Source organism: Rhinopithecus roxellana, chromosome 19 (genome assembly GCF_007565055.1).
Source record: "Rhinopithecus roxellana isolate Shanxi Qingling chromosome 19, ASM756505v1, whole genome shotgun sequence".
In the NCBI taxonomy this organism is placed as follows: Eukaryota; Metazoa; Chordata; class Mammalia; order Primates; family Cercopithecidae; genus Rhinopithecus; species Rhinopithecus roxellana.
Window position 1 is genome coordinate 32,713,655 of NC_044567.1, and position 24,033 is coordinate 32,737,687.

Below are 24,033 nucleotides of genomic sequence, written 5' to 3' on the forward strand. Positions count from 1 at the left end.
ACTGCAAGCTCCGCCTCCCGGGTTCACGCCATTCCCCTGCCTCAGCCTCCTGAATAGCTGGGACTACAGGCGCCCGCCACCTCGCCCGGCTAGTTTTTTGTATTTTTAGTAGAGACGGGGTTTCACCGTGTTAGCCAGGATGGTCTCGATCTCCTGACCTCGTGATCCGCCCGTCTCGGCCTCCCAAAGTGCTGGGATTACAGGCTTGAGCCACCGCGCCCGGCCCCAGCTTTGTTTTCTTTTGCTCTTCTTGGCGCTGTGCTGGGGCTGGAGGCGTGCGCAGGGAGCCCGGTCCCAGGCTGGGCAGGGGCGTGGGCACTGGACCCCCAGGCCCCACGCAGGCCGCGGTCCGAACGGCTCTCCATGCTGCGGGCTGATGGTGAGATCGGTCACTTCAGGCATTGACTCAAGGCCTGCTGAACTGGCCGGGCCCTTTCTTCCAGCCGACCTCCTTTCTTCTCTTTCCTACGTTCTTTTGTTCAGTAAATATCCCTGGAGCTCCTACCATGTGTCAGACACTGTGCCTCACCCTGAGAACGCAGTGAGCATGAGGTGGACCTGTTTGCTGGGAACCCCAGGTCACCCCCTTTTCTTCCTACTCTGAGCCTGGAGCATCATGTCCACCCCTGCAGATCCTTGGAAAAGAAAATGTTTACGTTGTAGGGTATGGCATGGCCACGAGCGAGGGCAGGCCCCTGGGGACACGGCTGCCCACAGCTGCACAGGCCAAGGTGCAGGCCCATCTGTTGGTTCTCAGGCCTCAGATAAAACCATCTCCGCGTCATACGGCCAGTGACCACTTTCTCCCTTCAGGAAAATTCTGTGGCTGTGCAGCATTTTGAAGTTTTAATTATTAACCTGCTTTCATTAAAGCAGTTTCCTTTCTTATAAAATGGAATCACCAAGTCTGATCGCACAGAGCGAGGTCCTGTAGTTACCCAGCCTGCTCCAGCAGTGGGGGAGATTGTAAGGAAGCAATGGCAAGTAGTGGGAGATTGTGAGGAAGCAGTGACAGCTGGTGAAGCAAGTGTCAGATTTCAGAGTTCTTGGCCAAGGGATACAAAGATAAAACGTTGCCTTTTTCTAGCAACTATCAGAAATCGTCATGCCTTTCAAGACTTCTATGAATGACTTGAATTTTTTATTCCCTGCCTAGGGTCTGTGACCCAGGCCTGTCACTTCCCTGGGGTTTCTTTCCTTGGCCTTTATTTCTCCTCTTCCAGTGGGAGTTTTGCAGCCTCTTCTCCATCACATGGGCGTTGGCTGGGCCTCGGCTTCTCTGGAGTGTCTTCTCAGCGCTCCAGGGCCAAGGCAGAGTGGGATTTGAGACCGAGGTTAGGCACGACCCAGGCTGAGAAGGGACATTTCCATCATCACAGTGCCCTCCCCACAGCACTACCTCACCCCAACCCCCACCCTTACTCCCACCCCCACACCTCGATCGTCAGAGGTGCCACGGCGGGCCAGAGGGTGCCGGCTCTGGCTGTCCCTGTGCCCGTCCCTCACAAACCTCTCCCCTTTTGAAACTCAAGCACAGCTGCGAGGAGGGCAGCCAGGAGGGACCCTTCTCGCACTGGTTGTCTCTTTCCCCCGCTATGTCATGGGTAGTGGAGGAAGTGAAGGAAGTGAACGCTGAATGTGACATGTTTCCGAAGAGCTCAGCTGTCACCGGGCACAGCCTGGAAGCCCCAAGTCTGTTCTGACTTTGCCTGGCTGTCTCTCTGGCCCGCCTCCTAGATCGTTGTCCTTGATGTCCAGGCTGGGCCACTTAAAGGAGAGCCGCAGTCAGGAAGGTTGGGAGACTCGGGGCTGTGCTGGATTTTGAGGCCTTGCTGATGTATGTTCACATCAGCCCATGAGCCACAGGCCAGGTGCCCGGAAGCAACCTCTCACCACACAGGCAGTGATTTGCGATTTGCGATTACTTTAAAGCTCACCTTTCTTCTTTCCCTCTCTGTTCGCTGCTATCAGCATAATGATTGTGTTCCTTCCCTATGGGATCCATCTGTTTTGCAAACAATAAAGTGTCTGAGGGACTGTAGTTGTCTTCTGTCTCCGGTCTGTGCTGACTGTTGGCAGAGGCCTGGCCACGAGAGCTCCTGCACAGGATGCTGGGCGCACGCACGGGAGTCGCCCGCCAGGGGAGCCCGTCTGGAAACTGCGTCTTCAGTCTGCCTCGTCCCACAGTCTCAAGGCGCTCCAAGAGCACGAGCGTTGTGGTCAGAAAGGTAGGATCTGAAGCCACTGCAAGCCCAGTCCTGGCTCTGTCCCCATCCAGCTGCATGTCTTTAGGCAAATAACCTAACTGCTGTGCTTCAGTGTCCTCGTCTGCAAAAGGAAGCTAATCGCAGAGCTCGTCCCAGGGCTGCAGTGAATGGTAAGTGACTGGGTATGCGCAAGGGTCTTAGAACATTACCTGGCGTGTGCTGGGCGCCCAGGTACCCGTTTTGTTGCTGCTCATCCCTGGGGAGCCATCTGGATGACTTGGTAAGGAGGCACTCAGGTGAGAGGTCAGGGCTGAGCTGGTGTCTTTAGTGTGTCTGGTGAATCCACAGGAACGGAGGAGGTCACTCCAGGGGACACATGGAAGAATCCCCATCACTGAAACCACAGGTGCCAGGGAGGCAGGCACTGGCCAAGAAAGATCTCAACTGGAGACAGGACAGGGGCAGCCAGAGAGGGAGAAAAAACCTGGAGAGCGGAGTCAGAAAGGCCAACTGTGCCCACGTCGGCACCTTACCCTTCAGACTCACTCCTCTTCCCCGCCTCCTCCGGGTCCCAGACCCAGCGAACCTCCTCAGTGCCCTCTGGGATGGCCCCGGGGGAGTCCCTGGCTCCCTCTGGCACTCGCCTCTCAAGGCAGCCCCCTGGTGCCACTCTCGGTGTCTGGGCCAAGTCCCCCTCCCCTGGTCCCTTCTGGCCTGGAGTATGACAGCTGCACTGTCAGCAGCTCCAGATGCCACAGCGGCCCCTCGTGCCGCCCGCATGCCCTGCTCTCTCACCCCTGGCAAACGGTCCCTTCACTGAAGCCTCCTTAGATGATTCTCATTCGGGTGCCATCTTTTCCTGCTGGGAGCCTGGCTGAGAAAGCGCTGCAGGGAGGCGGCCTCTCCAGAAGGACACACGTGGCAGCGAGGTCTCCAGAGAGACTCCATGATTGAGCAACAAGGAGAACTGGGCGTTCTTGGCGAGGATCCACGGGAGAGCAGTTGCAGAAAAGGCCAGGGCGCATGGGCCAAGGTGGGTTGGGATAAGGAACTGCACGTAAGCTCTTGATCGTCTGTTTAAGAAGCTGTGACATGCGGGACTTGAGGGGCAATGACTGCTGGCTCCGCACTCCTGGGTCCAGCATACAGCTTATCTGCAAATGTAAGACTCTCCGGTCACCTCAGCTGAATGAAAACCGAGATTTACTTTCTTTCATTCCACATGTTAATCCTGTCTTCCAGTATACTTTTTTTCTTTCCTTTTTTTTTTATTTTGGGGGGATGGAGTCTTGCTCTGTCTCCCAGGCTGAAGTACAGGGACACGATCTTGGCTCACTGCAACCTCCATCTCCCAGGTTCAAGTGATTCTCCTGCCTCAGCCTCCCAAGTAGCTGGGATTACAGGCATGCGCCACCACGCTCGGCTAATTTTGTATTTTTAGTAGAGATGAGGTTTCTCCATATTGGCCTGGCTGGTCTCAAACTCCTGCTCTCAAGTGATCCATCCGCCTCAGCCTCCCAAACTGTTGGGATTACAGGCATGAGCCACCGCACCCAGCCACGGTACACTTTAAATTGATAAATCTCAAGGTAAGTTATCCCTTCATGCTGTTAAAAGTTAAAGCGAAAATAAAATATCTTCATGCTGTGAAAACCCCCGGCCCGGATGGCTTCACTGGAGACTTGTACCAGACACGTAAGGGAGAAGTCATACCAGAGCAACACAAAATCTTCCATGATTCTGGGAGTTGGGAACACTTTTGCAGCTCCTTTTATGAGGGCACCACTACACTGATACCAAAACCAGACAAATACATTACCAAAAAAAAAAAAAAAAATACCAGTATCCCTCATGAACATGGATGTAAAAATCCTGGCCAGGCGTGGTGGCTCACACATGGAATCCCAGCACTTTGGGAGGCCGAGGCAGGTGGGTCACGAGGTCAGGAGATCAAGACCATCCTGGCTAACACAGTGAAACTCTGTCTCTACTAAAAATACAAAACAATTAGCCGGGCGTGGCGGCGGGCGCCTGTAGTCCCAGCTACTCAGAGGCTGAGGCAGGAGAATGGCGTGAACCCGGGAGGTGGAGCTTGCAGTGAGCCGAGATAGTGCTACTGCACTCCAGCCTGGGCGACAGAGCGAGACTCCATCTCAAAAAACAACAACAACAACGAAACAGGCTGCAGTAAAGAAACCAGCTAAACCCCACCAAAACCAAGTGGTGATGAAAGTGACCTCTGGACGTCCTCACTGCTACGCTCCTGCAAGCACCATGACAAATGCCGTGGCAATATCAGGAAGTTACCTTATATGATCTAAAAATGGGAGGCATGAATAATCCACCCCTTGTTTAGCATGTCCTCAAGAAATAACCATAAAAAGGGACAATCAGCAGCCCTAGAGCTGCTCTGCCTTTGGAGTTGCCATTCTTTATTCCTTTTCTTTTTTTTTTAATGGAGTCTCGCTCCATTGCCCAGGCTGGAGTGCAGTGACACGATCTTGGCTCTCTGCAATCTCCGACTCCTGGGTTCAAGTGATTCTCCTGCCTCAAGCCTCCTGAGTAGCTGGGATTACAGGCATGCACCACCACGCCCGGCTAATTTTTATATTTTTAGTAGAGATGGGATTTCACCATGTGGTCAGGCTGGTCTCCAACTCCTGACCTTGTGATCCGCCCGTCTCAGCCTCCCTAGGTGTTGGGATTACAGGCGTGAGCCACCGTGCCTGGACTACTTTCTTAATAAACTTACTGTCACTTTATGGACTTGCCCAGAATTCCTTCTTGTGTGAGGTCCAAGAACCCTCTCTTGGTGACCTGAATCAGGACCCCTTTCCGGTAACATTCTAATTTTTTGATTATTGCTGAATTTGGCTTGCTAATCTGTGCTAAGGAGGTCTTTTTTTTTTTTTTTTTTTTTTTTTTTTTTTTTGGATGGAGTCTCACTCTGTCGCCCAGGCTGGAGTGCAGTGGCACAATCTTGGCTCACTGCAGCCTCTGACTCCCAGGTTCAAGGACTCAAGCGATTCTCCTGCCTCAGCCTCCTGAGTAGCAGGGATTACAGTCATGCACCACAACGCCCAGCTAAATTTTATGTTTTTAGTAGAGATGGGGTTTCACCGTGTTGGCCAGGCTGGTCTCGAACTTCTGACCTCGTGATTCGCCCACCTCGACCTCCCAAAGCACTGGGATTGCAGGTGTGAGCCACTGCACCCGGTCAGCCTGTTTTATCAGCGAGGTATGACCTGTATCTTGTTCCAAACTTCTGTCTCCAGTGACTAAGAATGCCTAAACCTCCTGGGAATGCACCCCAGCAGGTCTCAGCCATATTTCACCCAGACCCTGTTCAAGATGGAGTGGCTCTGGTTCAAACGCCTCTGACAAGAATACTTCACGATAGGTGTGGTTTATTCTAGGAATACAGGGTTAGTTCAATATTCTGAAATCAATCAATGAAATTCATATTAATGACTAAAAAGGGAGCAGGGTGTGATGACTCACGCCTGTAATCCCAGCATTTTGGGAGGCTGAGGTGGGCAGATCATTTGAGGTCAGGAGTTCGAGACCAGCCTGGCCAACATGGTGAAACATGAAACACAAACACAAAACACAAAACTTAGCTGGGCGTGGTGGGGCGCACCTATAGTCCCAGCTACTTGGGAGGCTGAGGCAGGAGAATCGCTTGAACCTGAGAGGCGGAGGTTGCTGTGAACCGACATCATGCCATCGCTTTCCAGCCTGGGTGACAGAGTGAGACTCCATCTCAAAAAAAAAAAAAAAAAAAAAAAAAGTGGGCGGGGAAAGCATGATAATCTCAAAAGATATAGAAAAAGCATTTGACAGAATCTAACACCCAATCACCCAATCCAATTCTAAACAAAAAGCCAAAAAACCCCTTAGAGAACGTCCTTAACCCGATGAAGGGCACTGGTGAGAAGTTCGCAGCTAAGCTCCTACTTCATGGTCAGACACGGAATGCCTTCCCCCTAAGGAACAAGGCAAGAGTGTCTGTTTTCACCACTTTTTTCCCCACCATTTTTTCCTTTGAAATTAAATTTTTTTTTTTTTTTTTTTTTTTTTTTTTTTTGTGAGACGGAGTCTTGCTCTGTCGCCTGGGCTGGAGCGCAGTGGCCGGATCTCAGCTCACTGCAAGCTCTGCCCGCGAGTTTACGCCATTCTCCTGCCTCAGCCTCCGGAGTAGCTGGGACTACAGGCGCCCGCCACCTCACCCGGCTAGTTTTTTTGTATTTTTAGTAGAGACGGGGTTTCACCGTGTTAGCCAGGATGGTCTCGATCTCCTGACCTCGTGATCCGCCCGTCTCGGCCTCCCAAAGTGCTGGGATTACAGGCTTGAGCCACCGCGCCCGGCCTGAAATTAAATTTTGAACCACATAGAGGTTGCAAAAATGCAGTAGGTCCTGTGAAAGGAAAATAAAAACCCCAGTTCACTCTGCCAATAGGAAAAGCCGTGAAGCTGAGAGCTGAGTCATGCAAGCAGCTGCCTTTCCTTTTGTTCCTAAGCAGATAGGGACAGAGGAAAGGCTAAAAACTGCAGGTAGCTACTGTGCTCACCTTATCTTATGTGAAGTGCCAGTTAACTGAGCACCAGATGAATACACCCTTGACTGTTCCCCTGCCTGCTCCTCTTTTGCAACCCGTGGAGGCAGCACTAGGACCGGACCCTCCCTCTTCCCCCTCCAGCCTGCATTTCCCCTTTAAATATGGAAGCCCTCAAAGTCACCTCTGGAGACGGGCACAGATCACAGATTGTTTCAGTGATTCCGTATTTTGTCACGTTTTTGTTTTGCCTCCCTGGCCTTGTCCTTAACCTTGGCAAAAGTAATTGGTTGAGAACTGTCTCAGACACTTTTTGGTTTACATCCCCCTTATCTGTGGGGGATACATTCTAAGACCCACAGTGGATGCCTGAAACCCTAGATAGTATGGAATTTATGGTTCTACATTCATACCTGCAAGAAAGCTTAATTCATAAATTAGACACAGTAAGAGATTAACAGTAGCACAGTAAATAGAACAATCAGAACAATAGTCTGAAATAAGAGTTATGTGCATGTGGTCTCTCTAAATATCTTACGGTACTGTACTCGCCCTTGTGATGAAGAAGGGAAGGAGCAGGATGGCACAGTATTTCATCCCAGTAGGAACAGTGTACAATTTAAAAGTTATGAATTATTTCTGGAATCGTCCATTTAATATTTTCAGACCTCAGATGACCGCGGGTAACTGAAACTGCAGTAAGCGAAACCGCAGATAAGCGGGGCCAGCGGTTGTGTTTCTGTGTAGCATTCATATGGCTCCCTCCAATGTACTGATTACCTAAGTACAGTACATTTACCAAACCCAGGAAACTGACATTGCTCTCATCACTTTTATTCGTCATCCTATTGGTGCAAAAGAAAACAAGAAAGTTGTTCAGATTTGAAAAGAAGGAATAAAACTGTCTTTATTCGCCAGTGACAAGCTTGACTAGCTAGACGAGCCTAAGAAATCTTCAAAAAAGGCCGGGCGCGGTGGCTCACGCCTGGAATCCCAGCACTTTGGGAGGCCGAGGCGGGCGGATCACGAGGTCAGGAGATCGAGACCATCCTGGCTAACATGGTGAAAACCCGTCTCTACTAAAAATACAAAAAACTAGCCGGGCGAGGTGGCGGGCGCCTGTAGTCCCAGCTACTCCGGAGGCTGAGGCAGGAGAATGGCGTAAATCCGGGAGGCGGAGCTTGCAGTGAGCTGAGATCCGGCCACTGCAGTCCAGCCTGGGCGACAGAGCGAGACTCCATCTCAAAAAAAAAAAAAAAAAAGAAATCTTCAAAAAATAGCTCTGAGGCTAGGTACGGTGGCTCACACCTGTAATCCCAGCACTTTGGGAGGCTGAGACAAGAGAATCACTTGAGCCCAGGAGTTCAAGGCCAGCCTGGGCAACACAGCAAGACCCTCTACAAAAAATTGTAAAGATTAGCTGGATGTGGTCGCGCATGCCTGTGGTCCCAGCTACATGGCAGCCTGAGTGGGAGGATCACTTGCGCCCAGAAGGTTGGGGCTGCAGGTAGCAGTATTTGTACCACTGCACTCCAACCTGGGTAACAGAGCAAGACTCTGTCTCAAAAAAAACCACAGAACTACACATACTAAATTTAATAATTAATATGTTAAATTTAACATATTAATATATTAATTCCACATGCAAAATTTAACTTTATTATAACTGCAATGAACAACTAGAAACTGAAAAATTTTTTAACATTGTCAATTACAGTAGCACCAAAAATCAGGAAATAGTTAGCTGTACGTCTAACAAAAGATGTGTGACATCTCCATCCTGAAACTACGAAACACTGATGAAGAAAATCAGGCCAGGCGCAGTGGCTCAAGCCTGTAATCCCAGCACTTTGGGAGGCCGAGACGGGCGGATCACGAGGTCAGGAGATCGAGACCATCCTGGCTAACACGGTGAAACCCCGTCTCTACTAAAAAATACAAAAAACTAGCCAGGCGAGGTGGCGGGCGCCTGTAGTCCCAGCTACTTGGGAGGCTGAGGCAGGAGAATGGCGTGAACCCGGGAGGCGGAGCTTGCAGTGAGCTGAGATCCGGCCACTGCACTCCAGCCTGGGCGACAGAGCGAGACTCCGTCTCAAAAAAAAAAAAAAAAAAAGAAAATCAAAGACCCAAAGGAGTAAAGCAGTATACATCGTCATGGGTCTAAAGACTTGATTTTGAAAAAGGAAAGCAAAGTGGAAGGACTTACACTATCTGGCTTCAAGACTTCCTATAATGCTACAAGTAATCAAAACAGTGCAGCATTGCCATAAGAAAAACAGATGCCGATGAATGAGACAGAAGAGGGCCCAGAAATAGACCCTTATGGATGTGGCCCCTTGACTTTTGACAGAAGAGCTAGTGCAATTCACCTGAAATTCAAAAGATGGTCTTCCCAAAAGGATTTTTGGTGCTGGGACAACTCTGTGAACCCCGAAAACTTGAGACAGGTCTCAGTTAATTTATTTTATTTATTTGTGTGGGACAGAATCTCTCTCTGTTGCCAGCTGGAGTGCAGTGGCGTGATCTTGGCTCACTGCAACCTCTGCCTCCCAGGTTTAAGGGATTCTCCTGCCTCAGCCTTCCGAGTAGCTGGGATTACAGGTGTGCACCACTACACCCGGCTCATTTTTTATATTTTGGTAGAGATGGGGTTTCACCATGTTGGCCAGGCTGGTCTTGAATTCCTGACCTCAAGTGATCTGCCCTCCTTGGCCTCCCAAAGTGCTGGGATTACAGGCGTGAGCCACCATGCTCAGTGGGACTCAGTTAATTTAGAGTTTATTTTGCCATGGTTGAGAACGTGGGTGTCCCTGACAACAGCCTCAGGAGGGCCTGACAATGTGGGCCCAAGGTGGTGGGAGCACAGCTTGGTTTTATACATTTTAGGGAGATATTAAGACATCAATCAACACATGTAAAATGAAGATTGGTTCAGTCTGGGAAGGCAGGACAACTCCAAGTGGGGAGGGGGCTTCCAGGTCACAGGTAGATGAGAGACAAATGGTGGCATTCTTCTTTTTTTTTTCTTTTGACGGAGTCTGGCTCTGTCGCCCAGGCTGGAGTGAGTGGCGCCATCTCAGCTCACTGCAACCTCCGCCTCCCGAGTTCACGCCATTCTCCTGCCTCAGCCTCCCAAGTAGCTGGGACCACAGGCAGGAGCCACCTCGCCCAGCTAATTTTTTGTATTTTTAGTAGAGACGGGTTTTCACCATGTTAGCCAGGATGGTCTCGATCTCCTGACCTCATGATCCGCCCGCCTCGGCCTCTCAGAGTGCTGGGATTCCAGGCGTGGCCACCGCGCTCGGCGAGCAGAGGGTGACTGAATAGAATGGAAGGCAAGTTGGCCCTAAGCAGCCCCAGCTTCACTTTTCCCTTTAGCTGGTGATTTTGGGGCCCAAGATATTTTCCTTTCACAACTCTGTTCTCTATGGGAACAAATGACTTCAACCCTTATCTCCCACCATACTCAAAATTCGCTCAGGAAAGACTAGAGACCCAGATATAACAGCTAAAAGTACCAGACTCCTAGAAGACAGGAGAAAACCTTTGTGACCTAGGGTTAGGCCAAGATTTCATAGATCTGACAGCAGAAGAATGACAAATTGAGCTTCATCCAAATTCAAAACCTTTCCTCTGCCAGGCACGGTGCCTCACACCTCTAATCCCAGCACTTTGGGAGGCTGAGGCAGGCAGATCACCTGAGGTCAGGAGTTCGGGACCAGCCTGAACAACATGGTGAAACCCTGTCTCTACTAAAAATATAAAAATTAGCTAGGTGTGGTGATGCAGCCTCCCAAGTAATCCCAGCTACTCAGGAGGCTGAGCCAGGAGAATCACTTGAACCAGGAGGCAGAGGTTGCAGTGGGCCGAACTTGTGCCATTGCACTTCAGCCTGGGCAACAAGAGCCAAACTCCATCTCAAAATAAATAAATAATTAATAAATAAATAAAAATAAAACTTTGCTCTTCAGGAAACACCGTTAAGATAATGAAAAGCATCCCGGCGCGGTGGCTCACGCCTGTAATCCCAGCACTTTGGGAGGCCGAGGCGGGCGGATCACGAGGTCGGGAGATTGAGACCATCCTGGCTAACACGGTGAAACCCCGTCTTTACTAAAAATACAAAAAAATTAGCCGGGCGAGGTGGTGGGCACCTGTAGTCCCAGCTACTTGGGAGGCTGAGGCAGGAGAATGGTGTGAACCTGGGAGGCGGAGCTTTCAGAGAGCCGAGATAGAGCCACTGCGCTCCAGCCTGGGCAACAGAGTGAGACTCCGTCTCAAAAAAAACAGAAGGCCGGGCACGGTAGTTCACGCCTATAATCCCAGCACTTTGTAGGGCCGAGGCAGGCGAATCATGAGGTCGGGAGATTGAGACCATCCTGGCCAACATGGTGAAACCCCATCTCTACTAAAAAAAAATACAAAAAATTAGCTGGCATGGTGGCAGGTGCCTGTAGTCTCAGCTACTCAGGAGACTGAGGCAGGAGAATGGCGTGAACCCAGGAGGCAGAGGTTGCAGTGAGCCAAGATTGCACCACTGCACTCCAGCCTGGGGGACAGAGCGAGATTCTGTCTCAGGAAAAAAAAAAAAAAAAGATAATGGAAAGCAAGCTTTTCGTTAAAAAAAACAAAATGTGTAAATCATACATCTGCTACAGGAACAGAATATATATGAAGAACTTACACAACAAACAAGCCAGTTTTCAAATGTGCGTAAGATTTGAACAGTTGCTTTGCCAAAGAGATGGTGTGAATGACTGAGAAGCATAAAGATGCTCAATATCATTCGTCATTATAACCACAAAGAAACTTCACTACATGCCCTCCAGAATGGATGAAATTGAAAGACTGACAATAGCAAGTATTGGTGATGATTTAGAGCCACTGGAACACGAAGAAACTATTAGCAAAAACGCAAAATGTTTCAGCAACTTTGGAAAACAGTTTCTTTCTTTTTTCCTTTTTCTTTTTTTTTTTTTTTTTTTTCTGAGAAGATGTTGCACTCTGTCGCCCAGGCTGGAGTGTAGTGGCACAGTCTCAGCTCACTGCAACCTCTGCCTCCTGGGTTCAAGCAATTCTCCTGCCTCAGCCTCCCGAATAGCTGGGATTACAGGCACCCACCACTATGTTTGGCTAATTTTTATATTTTTTTGTAGAGACAGGGTCTCACCATCTTGACCAGGCTGCCTTGAACTCCTGACCTCGTGATCTACCCACCTCAGCCTCCTGAAGTGCTGGGTAGTTTCTTAAAAAGGTAAACATGTATTTACCATATGACCCAGTAATGCTGCTCCTAGGTATTTATACAAAATAAATACTTACATTCACACAAAGACTTGTATCCAAATGTTTCCAGCAGCTTTACGCATAATAGCAGAAGACGGAATGACCCAAATGTCCATCAGTGCAAATATGCATGAACAGCTGTGTTCTGTCCATACAGAGGGCCGCTACCCAGCAAAACCAGGAGCCAGTTACTGACTGTTGAGATAGCATGGATGGATCTCAAAAGCATTGTGGTAAGTAAAAGAAGCCACATGCAAAATATTAAATGCTGTGTGATTCCATTTAGAGGGAATTCTAGAGGCCAGGAGTGGTGCCTCATGCCTGTAATCCCAGCGCTTTGGGAGGCAGAGGCAGGTGGATCACCTGAGGTCAGAAGTTTGAGGCCAGCCTGACCAATATGGAGAAACCCCTTCTCTACTAAAATTACAAAAATTAGCTGGGCGTGGTGATGGGCGCACCTGTAATCCCAGCTACTCGGGAGGCTGAGGCAGGAGAATCGCTTGAACCTGGGAGGCAGAGGTTGCAGTGAGCCGAGATCGTGCCACTGCACTCCAGCCTGGGCAATGGAGGGAGAGTGTGTCTTAGAAAAGAAGACAAAATAGAGGGAATTCTAGGAAAGGCAACCAGCAGTGGCAGTAGCTGAGAAGTGGTTGCTGGGAAGGGACTGGGGGAGGGGTGGCTGCAGAGAGGCATAAGAGAATTCCTGGAGTGATTAAAACACCTAGGTAATGATTGTTGTCACGATACTATCGTTACACATTTGCCAAAACTTTGCAGGTAAACTACATGCCAACAAAGCCAATTTTTAAAAAGAAGAAAAGGATGCATTTGAAATCCCGGTTTTTTCCCTTCCAGCTGCACAATTTTAGCCGATTATGTTGCCTCGTTGAGCCTCTGTTTTCTCATCTGTTACAGGGAACATAAGAGCAGCTGCTTCCCATCATGGCTGGAAGTATTAAATGCGTTCATTCGTGGCAAGGTTTACAGTAATGCCTGGTGAAATCCATATTAGCTGTTATAGGGAGTGTTCCTCTATTTGCGGAGAGGTTTGGGGTAGAGGCACAAAAGATGATCTTACAGGCCAGTTAACCATTCTCATCTCTGAAAACGCCCAGCATTTTCCCCACCGTGTCTTGGGAGTGGCTTCCTGATGACAGCAGTTCTGTCCACACAAATCTGAGGCTCTCACCCAGCTGTCTTCTCAGAACTGAGCTGCCTGTCCGCTGCCTGTCCCCTGCTAGCGCTTCCCACCACCCCCTGGTCATCGCACACCGGAAAGGCCTTGTGAGCCCCAGGGGAGTAGATACTGGTGCTCTGATTCCACAAGGAGGCCTCTGGGTCTTCCATTTTACCTGCCTGGATGGCTCAGGACTTTCCCGGGCTCTGGGGCTAAAGATTCAGCATCTGAGTTTTAAAACATTTCCCAGCACTTCCCAGAGATGCCCTCCTGTCCTCAGCACTCCTGTCCTTCCCTGGCCACTTGGGCAGAAGTCATTAGCGCTGCTGAGAAGGGATGATGCTGGGGTTTCTGTGCACTGAGGCCCTTAATCCGGATGAGATTTTTTAAACTCCCCACAGCCTGCTCTGCCAGTTCTATTTCCAGCTGCATCTGCCCCTGGGTCTTCACAGCTCCTCTGGACAGGATTAGGCAAACCGTGCAGCTGCCTATAACCTCGCGTCTTGAGGGAAATAGTCATTGAATTCTCTGACCTCTGGGCTGGCTGTCTCGGACTCTGAGCTGCCAGAGAACCAGGACTTTCCACCCGGTGGGACTGCCTGGGGGCTTTTGAAATGCCCCTGCCTGTCCCCCACTCCCAGAGATGGTGACTTCCTGGGTCTGGGCATTAGGAGTTTGTAAAACTCCCCAATGATTCTTCTGTCCAGCCCAGGCTGAGAACCACTGGTCAGAGGCCTGGGCACATCCCAAGGCTCGTCCAGAATCACTGGGTGCAAGTGACAGAAACAAGAGAGGCTGCTGATTGCCTCACTGAGCGGGTGAAGCCCAGGCTTGACCACTGATTAGGCCAGTTGGACCCAGGAGCTCAGGCCGGAGGATGCCTGCTTCCCTCTGCTCTGTCCCGTGGGCCCCAGCAGCCTGGGCCCACATCCTCTCAGTCGGAAGCCGGCTCTCACCAGCTGGCTGGGCTCACAGCCCCACCCTGAAACCAGTAGTGTGGCCCAGGGAGCCCCGCAGGGCTCAGACAGCCAGGCCTTGGGTGGTTGAAGGCCAAGAGCTGGGGGCCCTCTGGGAGCCACAGAGCCTGGAGTGGGAGGGGGTGCTCCCCAAGGGACAATTGAGGCGCTGGCTTTCGGTGGGAGGAAAGGGGATGGGTATGAGCTGGACAGAGCCATTAGGTCACCAAGAGAGGCTCTGTGCCCTGCCACCAGGTGCAGACTGTCTGGGCCCAGAGCCTCTGCTGCTTCCCCTCCCGTCCCCCAAATACCAGCCCCCGGCCAGCCTGGCAGCATTTCCGACTGAGTGTGGCTGTCAGTCCTCTTGCAGGCCTTGCTCCAGCCAGACTCCCGCCTTGGGCCTCTGCCAGCCCGGCACTGATACCCACAGGCAGAGCTGAGACGAAAGAGAGGGACCCTGGGGAGTATCAGCAGCAGCCAATCTCAGAAGACATCTATGTCAGGTGGTTTCTAGAAATCGAAAGTAGACTCTTTTCTGAAGCATTTCCTGGGATCAGCCTGACCACACTCCACCCTGGGAGAGGCTTCTGGGTCGAAGGAGCAGTCTGCAGAGGGCACCTGTGGCTGGAAGTGAGGGGGCTCCAGCACAGCCATAGCAGCTGCCCCAGCCAGGTAAGCTCCTGCCTGCAGCTCTCAGGCGGGCACCCCTCTCTCTCTTTTCTCTTTTTTTTTTTTTTTTTTTTTTTTTTTTTGAGACAGGGTCTCACTCTGTCACCCAGGCTGGAGTACAGTGATGCGATCTCTGCTCACTGCAGCCTCTGCCTCCTGGGTTCAAACGATTCTCCTGCCTCAGACTCCCAAGTAGCTGGGATTACAGGTGCGCACCACCACGTCCAGTTAATTTTTGTATTTTTAGTAGAGATAGGGTTTCGCCATGTTGGCCAGCCTGGTCTCAAACTCCTGACCTCTGGTGATCTACCCGCCTCGGCCTCCCAAAGTGCTGGGATGACAGGTGTGAGCCATCGCGCCCGGCCAGGGCACCCCTCTCTCTACATAGGCAAGTGGGGATCATGCCTCCCTGTTTGCACATAGGCCTGGAGCTGGGGATCCAGGGCTCCTGAGCCCAGCAACAGTCATTGCAGCTCCCAGGCCCACAGGGCCTCTGTGTACAGTTGGGCAGATGACTCACTGCACAAGGATACCAGCCAAAGGGCAAGTGGGTTGGAATTCAGGTTGGCCCTCTCTCAGGCCTGTGCATTTGGCCTAGGCCTGCACCCACTCCTCGGAAGAGCACCTTTTTTCTGATTTGCATGAAGGGGCCAACACAGGCAGCTGGATCTCAACTCCCCGTATGAAGGAATCAGGCAAAAATAGCCAGCCGCTGCTACCCAAAGGGCAGAACGCCACCTGCCAGGTGCTTCATTGCCCACGTTTTTTTTGAGACGGAGTCTTGCTCTGTCACCCAGGCTGTAGCGCAATGGCTCACTGCAAACTCTGCCTGTCAGATTCAAACAATTCTGTTGCCTCAGCCTCCTGAGTAGCTGGGACTACAGATGCGCACCACCATGCCCAGCTTATTATTATTATTATTATTATTTTGTATTTTTAGTAGAGACAGGGTTTTACCGTGTTGGCCAGGCTGGTCTCAAACTCCTGACCTCAAATGATACACCTGCCCCAGCCTCCCAAAGTTCTAGGATTACAGGCATGAGCCATCGCGCCTGGTCACTTGACCATTTTTCCAAGGCCCTGAGTTACTCTCCCAGGACGGACAAACCTGGTGGCTGTAGCAGAGTGAAGTGGCTGGGGGCAGAAGTGGAGAGGGCGTCCACCCATACCGGCGTGCCTGGGACTGAGGGTTTCCCAGGACACAGGGAAACTTCAGTGCTAAAACAAGCACAGTCCCCAGCACACGGGACAAGCGGTCACACCCTGGCCCCTTTAGCCATCTACTGACATTGACGCAGGGAGGAGAGGTGGGCTCCACCGAGCAGACCCCCTGCCTGTGGCTCACCAGCTGTGGACGTGGGGCCTGTTTGCCTCTCTGGGTGTCAGATCATTCACTTGTAAGGTGGGGCGTAACTAAGGTGGTTCTCAGGGTCATGGTAAGGCCTCTAGTGGTGCCTGGGGAGAGCCCTGACAAGGGGTGGCTGCGCAGTGCCAGTGAGCGTGAGTCCCAGAACAAAGCTCTCACCAGCCAGGGCACCCAGGTCCCATGGCGCTTGTTCATGCAGACTCCCATGCAGAGAGGCTAGGGCGAGGCCAGCCATGACTGTGCTTCCGACTAGCTCTGGGGATGCCATTGCAGCCGTCCACCAGGCCCCCTCTGAGCAGCCTCAAGGTCACCAGGCCCAGACTCCCAGCCGGTGCCCACAGCAGTGCCACCCAGAGGCCTGCCCCTGGCTTGCTGAACTGAGGGGACAGTGTCAGGTGTCACAGGATTCTTACCGAACCAGAGAAACCATAACTGTCTCTCCATTGGCAGGGTGTGGGGGAGGGAGGCAGGCGAAGACAAAAGCGTGGAAATTACACGGAGGCAAGAACACCAGGCCAGAAGGCGGAGACCCGGACCTCCCCGACCCCAGCCTGAGTGTCAGTGTCTTGGGGATACTTCAGCATTTCCTCCCCGTTCTTCCCCCAGCATGGCCCACCCTGGGCTGCAGCCCTGACCCTTTTCCCTTATCTTCCCCATCCGAATACCATGGAGCCCCGATATGTCTCCCTACTGCTTATCTGTCACCCCTGGCCCAGATTCCGTGGCCTCTCCTGACGAGTCCCCTCCCATCCACTCTCCAGGCTGCAGGCTCGTCTTTGCCTGCTTAGACCTCTGGGACAGTCCCTGCAGGGGTCTGTTGCCTGAAGATTAAGGCCCAGATCTTAACCAGGCTCACCCAGCCTCCCGACCTGGGCCTGTGCCCATGGCCGCCTCCCTCTCCACCCTCCCCGCCTATGCCCATGTGGCAGCCTTGCCCGGGGCCTGGTTTTTAAAGATGAGCTCACTTGCCTCTAGTCACCGATTCTTGCTGTCCTTAACTGCCGGGGGGTACCCCCAGCCCACCCCTTCATCTAGCCAAGTCTTACACATCTTTCCAGGAGCATGCTGCAGACCAAGTGAGGGGCCCCTGCGGGGCGCTTCCATAGCACCCATCCCACTTACTGGGACCATAGTGGGCTCTGCAGGAGAGGGATCCCGCCTGCCACACAGCCCAGGTCGGGCTGAAGGGTTAATGGGCAGGCTGGTCCGCGGGCTTCGGGCCACCTGGCTCCCGTGCCTCACTCCGCCACTTCTGTCTGCAGCAGGATCTGGGCATCCAAGCACAGCCATGGCCCCTCCGAGGCTCTTCTGGGTGTGGTTGCTGGTCGCAGGGACCCAAGATGAGCTGAGCCCCTGGAAAATGCCAAAAGCAAAAGTCTGTAAGGCTGCTGCAGCCTGGGTCTGCGCAGAGCTTCAAGGAGATGCTCTGCCTGGGGCCCGGGGCCCAGCGGTTAGCCAGGTCTTCTCTCCTGCTTGAAGCACCAGGTATCCCAAGTGATGGTGGCTTGGAGGTTCCAGGGGGCTCACCTGGGCTCAGGTGAGATGCAGGTTATAGAGAGGACACTAAGGAGTCCTCCATTCTGTTCAGAGGGAACCAGAGGAGCTGGTCAAACCAGCAGTCACCGGGGCTGTGGTGAAGTCAATGGCCTTGGACACAGGTCAATCTTCCAGAGGGTCCCGGCTGCTTTTCCTGACATCCTTTACACTGTGAGCCCCTGGAGGCTCATGCTCATCCCGGGGGCCCCACGGAAGCCAGATGCACCCCCAACTAGATTCAGGCACCCAGCTCCTGCCCGGCTCTGTCAGCTCCTGTAGGGGCTGGAGTGGCAGTGGGCTGAGTCCCAGAAGGACGCGTGTGGAGTGGGAATCCCATTCTCTGCCCTGGAAACATTCTGCCTGTGCTCCCAGGGGTCCCTAGGCCTGCTGCCCCCATAGGCCAGCACCCCCAAACTGCAGACACCCTCAGGAGGGGTCAGCACGGGGCCTCCATTCCCCCACGATCCTTCCCTCGGGGTCTTGCCACCTCCATTCCCAGTGCTTGAGAACCCGGGGCTTCTCTGCCCCTGTTCTGTCTATGGAGTGAAGGGCTGAGACCCCTAAAACAAGGAAAGACGAGTTTAGCCTCCGTGGGGCAGGGGGGCTGTATGTATCTTCCACTCCTCCCTCAGGGAGGTGTCCCTCATGAGCCTCCGTGGGGCAGGGGGGCTGTATGTATCTTCCACTCCTCCCTCAGGGAGGTGTCCCTCATGAGCCTCCGTGGGGCAGGGGGGCTGTATGTATCTTCCACTCCTCCCTCAGGGAGGTGTCCCTCATGAGCCTCCGTGGGGCAGGAGGGCTGTATGTATCTTCCACTCCTCCCTCAAGGAGGTGTCCCTCATGGAGAGGCCGGGGGACCTTGAAACCCTGGAAAAGAAGCCCAGCAGGGGAGACCAGGACAGCGTGGGTCCTGGAGGTGTGGGCAGTGGGTGCTGCAGGCCCCAGCCTGGCCCTCGCTGGTCTCTGCCTGCAGGCATGAACGATGGTGACATGCGGCTGGCCGATGGGGGCGCCACCAACCAGGGCCACGTGGAGATCTTCTACAGAGGCCAGTGGGGCACTGTGTGCGACAACCTGTGGGATCTGACTGATGCCAGCGTCGTCTGCCGGGCCCTGGGCTTTGAGAACGCCACCCAGGCTCTGGGCAGAGCTGCCTTCGGGCAAGGTAGGGCCTGCTGTCCCCGTCCTCCAAGGCCGAGACCCACAGCACAGCCAGCTCCCAGGCAGGGCAAATTCCCGAAGACAAGACAGTCGGGTTTCAAAGACATGCAAATTGGATTACTATTCATTTAGCAAGAGCAAACAAAGAATTTTTTTTTTTAAACGGAGTCTCGCTCTGTCACCCAGGCTGGAGTGCAGTGGCACGATCTCGGCTCACTGCAACCTCGGCCTCCTGAGTTCAAGCGATTCTCCTGCCTCAGCCTTCTAAGTAGCTGGGATTGCAGGTACTTGCCATCATGCCCGGCTGATTTTTGTATTTTTTAGTAGAGAAGGGGTTTCGCCATGTTGGCCAGGTTGGTCTTGAACTTCTGGTGTCAAGTGATCCGCCCGCCTCAGCCTCCCAAAGTGCTGGGATGACCACACCCGGCCTAAGAGCAAACACTTTTGATGGCGCTGAAGCCCTGTGGATCAACTTCCGGGGGGACTGCTTCACCCACACTTGGCCGGTGACCGTGGCGGGTGCTTGGGCAGGTTCAAGAGCTCGGCTGGGCTTGTTCCATCCGGCCCAGAAACTCCACTCCAGGAGTTTATCCTCTTGAAACAATTTCACCTCAAAAGAAAAGTCTGTACGCAGGAAGATTTCCACTGACGCAGCAGTTGCGATTCTGGAAAAAAAAAGAGAAACAATCCACCAACTATTTAGCAGCAGGGATAGTCACACAATTACAGTATGTGAGCCTGATGTTGCAGGGATAGGCACGCAATTACTGTACATGAACGTGATGTCACTGAAGGAGCCAGTAGGCTTTATAAGCATGAAGGCTAAGTTTATGGCCTGACGTTGCAATCGCCAACCTAGCCCTTGCTGGAATATCCACCATGGTTCGCCGGTGAAGACCTGTATGCAGACGGACCCGCACGGCTGGGGCGGGGAACAAAGGGCTGAGTCTCACTGTGGGACTCCTAGGTGTAGTCATCACGCCCCCAGCCCTGCCGTCTGCTGTGTCCACAGGATCAGGCCCCATCATGCTGGACGAGGTCCAGTGCATGGGAACCGAGGCCTCGCTGGCCGACTGCAAGTCCCTGGGCTGGCTGAAGAGCAACTGCAGGCACGAGAGAGATGCTGGTGTGGTCTGCACCAATGGTGAGCACCTCCCTGCAGACGCCCCAGTGTGCCCTGGGGTCCCGTGGCCCCTGCCCCTCCCGGCACCACCCACACACACACGAAGCACGCAAAGGTTCCTTCCACTACCACCTGCCCACTCCGCATGGAGAGTCCCAGATGTCCAAAGAGCCCACCAGCTCCCAGTCCAACAGTCCCAGACTCCTCCCCAGCTCCTTCTGGAGAAACACCCAGAACCACCACGTCTCCATGCGGAACCCGAGTGTGGGGCAGGGAGCCACAGTTTCAGTGAGCAGGACACCTGGCTCCAGCCTGACCTGAAATGCCAGCGCCCGCTCGGAAACACACTTCACAGCATGCGACAGGCTCCAGCCCATCCTGGCAGAGGGAGGCCCGACTACTCGCCGCCCCAGCCTGCTTCCCCCAACCCAGCCCGGTTTGGAGGGAACCCAGGCTGCTCTGTGGGTTGGAGTCCCTGGATCTGGGCTTGCACGCGACAGCCTGGGCACTTCCTACCGCCCTTTGCCAGGAGCTGGAGGCCCCTAAGGCAGGAGGGGTCGAATCCCAGGGAGCCCCTGTGCCCACATGGGATGGACAAATGGCTGGAGCCAAGCCTGGACTCACAGTGTGGGAAGCCCAGGAGACGCCATGGGACTGTCGGGGGCCGGGGGAGGCCAGGGGGAGCACGCGGGGCTGTGCGTGCCGGACAAAAGCCCCGGGGGCAGGAGAGCTGTGGTAAGGCATGCAGGTGGGAGGCAGCTGGGGGTCCTGCGGTGGCTCAGGTTTTAGGAGGCCCAGGGCAAGCCCACCTGGTTGAAAGGTCATGGTTATTCAAACCTATTATATTTGTGACAGAAAAAACTATGGGATTTCGTTTTGAGTTAGGCTTTGAGAGGGGCTCAAAGAAGGGGAGAGGGTACACCACACTGACCCCTGACCTGGGAGCCTCTCATGACTTCTGTAGGTCTTGTCCCCAACAGGAGGCTGCTCGAGGACTCCCAGCATTCTAAAATGGGGTTGCCACAGGACCCTCACTTTTTAGGCCATCTAAGCAGGCAGTGGTTTGGGTTTGAGAAGGGCAGTGTCAGTGGTGGTTGATGACTGAGGCTGCGGAGTAGGGCCCCAGAGTCAGCACCACCAAGTCTCCCTGCAGAGCTGCTGCCTGAATCAGGGAACAGCACAGAGCAGAGGGCCTAAAGCGGGGGCCTGGACAGGCTTGGCCAGGTCCCAGCTGCTCTTGTTCCCCAGGGCTGGAAGGGATGGGGCCTCACGGCCCAGGGATCCGACACTTTCGGTCTCTCCTGTCCCTCATCTTCCCAGGAGCCTTCCAGAGTGAATGAGGCAGCTACGAATCCCCCACTTTCAGATGAAGACGCTGACCCCAGAGAGTAGCAGCGTCCCGGCTCCTAATGCAGCCTCCTTCCCTCCTGCCCCTTCTTAGAAACCAGGAGCACCCACTCCCTGGACCTCTCCAGGGAGCTCTCGGAAGCCCTTGGCCAGATTTTTGATAGCCAGCAGGGCTGCGACCTGTCCATCAGCGTGAGTGTGCAGGGCGAGGACGCCCTGGGCTTCTGTGGCCACACGGTCATCCTGACTGCCAACCTGGAGGCCCAGGCCCTGTGGAAGGAGCCAGGCAGCAATGTCACCATGAGTGTGGATGCCGAGTGTGTGCCCATGGTCAGGGACTTTCTCAGGTGAGCCGTCTCGTCCTCAGGCTTTGGGGCTGCCAGGGGCTTTGTCCTCCTCCCCGCTTCAGAAGCACACCCACACACACGCACACCTGCACACACTCTTGCATGCACATGTACCGTTGTCACACGTGCACTCACGCAGTTGCACACACACGCATGCTCACTCCCACGCTGTGCACACTCAGGTGGTTGTGTTGGACAGGCAGGCTCGGGGCTCCCCTGTTGTCCTGTGGGGCCAGCATCCGCTCTCCCTCTTTCTCCCCAGGTACTTCTACTCCTGAAGGATCGACTTCGCCCTGTCGTCGGTCAAGTGCTTCCACAAGCTGGCCTCTGCCTATGGGGCCAAGCAGCTGCAGGGCTACTGTGCGAGCCTCTTTGCCATCCTCCTCCCCCAGGACCCCTCGTTCCAGACGCCCCTGGACCTGTATGCCTATGCACTAGCCACAGAGGACACCCTGCTGGAGAAGCTCTGCCTGCAGTTCCTGGCCTGGAACTTCGAGGCCCTGACACAGGCCGAGGCCTGGCCCAGTGTCCCCACAGACCTGCTCCAGATGCTGCTGCCCAGGAGCGACCTGGTGGTGCCCAGCGAGCTGGCCCTACTGAAGGCCGTGGACACCTGGAGCTGGGGGAAGCGCGCCTCCCGTGAGGAGGTGGAGGGCTTGGTGGAGAAGGTCAGCTTCCCTATGATGCTCCCTGAGGAGCTCTTTGAGCTGCAGTTCAACCTGACCCTGTACCGGAGCCACAAGGCCCTGTTCCAGAGGAACACTCTGCAGGCCCTGGAATTCCACACTGTGCCCTTCCAGTTGCTGGCCCGGTACAAAGGCCTGAACCTCACCGAAGGCGCCTACAAGCCCCGGATTTACACCTCGCCCACCTGGAGCGCCTCTGTGACGGACAGTTCCTGGAGTGCACGGAATTCACAGCTGGTCTATCAGTCCAGACGGGGACCTTTGGTCAAATATTCTTCTAATTACTTCCAAGCCTCCTCTGACTACAGATACTACCCCTACCAGTCCTTCCAGACCCCACAACACCCCAGCTTCCTCTTCCAGGACAAGAGGGTGTCCTGGTCCCTGGTCTACCTCTCCACCATTCAGAGCTGCTGGGACTACGCCTTCTCCTGCTCCTCCAACGAGCTCCCCGTCCTGGGCCTCACCAAGTCTGGCGGCTCAGATCGCACCATTGCCTACGAAAACAAAGCCCCGATGCTCTACGAAGGCCTCTTTGTGGCAGACGTCACCGATGTCGAGGGCTGGAAGGCTGCGATTCCCAGTGCCCTGGACACCAACAGCTCCAAGAGCACCTCCTTCTTCCCCTGCCCAGCAGGGCACTTCAACAGTTTCCGCATGGTCATCTGCCCCTTCTACCTGACCAATTCCTCGGGTGTGGACTAGATGGCGTGGCCCAAGGGTGGTAAGAACCTGAGAACCCCAGGACGCCCTCACTGCAGGCTCCCCTCCTTGGCTTCCTTCCTCTCTGCAACAATCATCAACAACCGTCCACCAGATGTCCCCCTACTCCCCTGAGCGCTCAGCTTCAAGACGACTTCCACTCGTGTACGCCAGGAGTTCTCCCACTGCCTCACCAGGTTCCAGGTGGTGAGCACCAGGGCGCCCTCGAGGTCGCTCTGGGGTCCCCCCACAGCCCCTGGTCAGTCTGCCCTTGTCACTGGTCTGAGGTCATTAAAATGACATTGTGATTCCTACATTTGTTTGTACAGAAAGTGTTGTTGGGTCTATACCGTGTTTAGACATCAGGTGTGCCAGGCTCTGGGGGACAGGGAATGAGGCAGAGTCCCTGTCCTTGTGAAGCTACTGGCTAGCGGGGAAGATGGAACAGGAAGCATACCTCCCAGTCCGGAGCAGTGACACAGTGGGACGCGAGCAGGAGGGTGCGCGTCACTGCACGCGTGCACATGGGTGTGTGATTGCGTGGGCATAGGCGTGTGTGTGTTCATGAAAGTCCGGCTGTGACGGGTGCCCTCACCCCTTATCTGGGTGGGTGTGCTTTATTTTATTTTATTTATTTATTTTTGAGACGGAATCTTGTTCTGTCGCCCAGGCTGGAGCGTAGTGGTGCGATCTTGGCTCACTGCAACCTCCACCTCCTGGTTTCAAGCACTTCTCCCGCCTCAGCCTTCTGAGTAGCTGGGACTACAGGCACCCGCCATCATGCCCGGCTAACTTTTGTATCTTTGTAGAGACGGGGTTTCACCATGTGGGCCAGGCTGGTCTTGAACTCTTGACCTCAGGTGATCCACCCACCTCGGCCTCCCAAAGTGTTGGGATTCCAGGCGTGAGCCGC

At 53.7% G+C, this 24,033-nt stretch overlaps 1 protein-coding gene across 1 annotated transcript; it reads left to right on the plus strand.

Moving 5' to 3' along the window:
• The first annotated feature begins 12,138 nt into the window (after window positions 1-12,138).
• Window positions 12,139-23,436, plus strand: LGALS3BP (galectin 3 binding protein). The gene is given in 5 exon segments (XM_010381936.2): window positions 12,139-12,283; window positions 18,728-18,919; window positions 19,928-20,059; window positions 21,480-21,732; window positions 21,995-23,436. Coding segments are annotated over 5 exon segments (1,731 nt in total). The 5' UTR covers window positions 12,139-12,258; the 3' UTR covers window positions 23,124-23,436.
• Window positions 23,437-24,033: the final 597 nt, after the last annotated feature.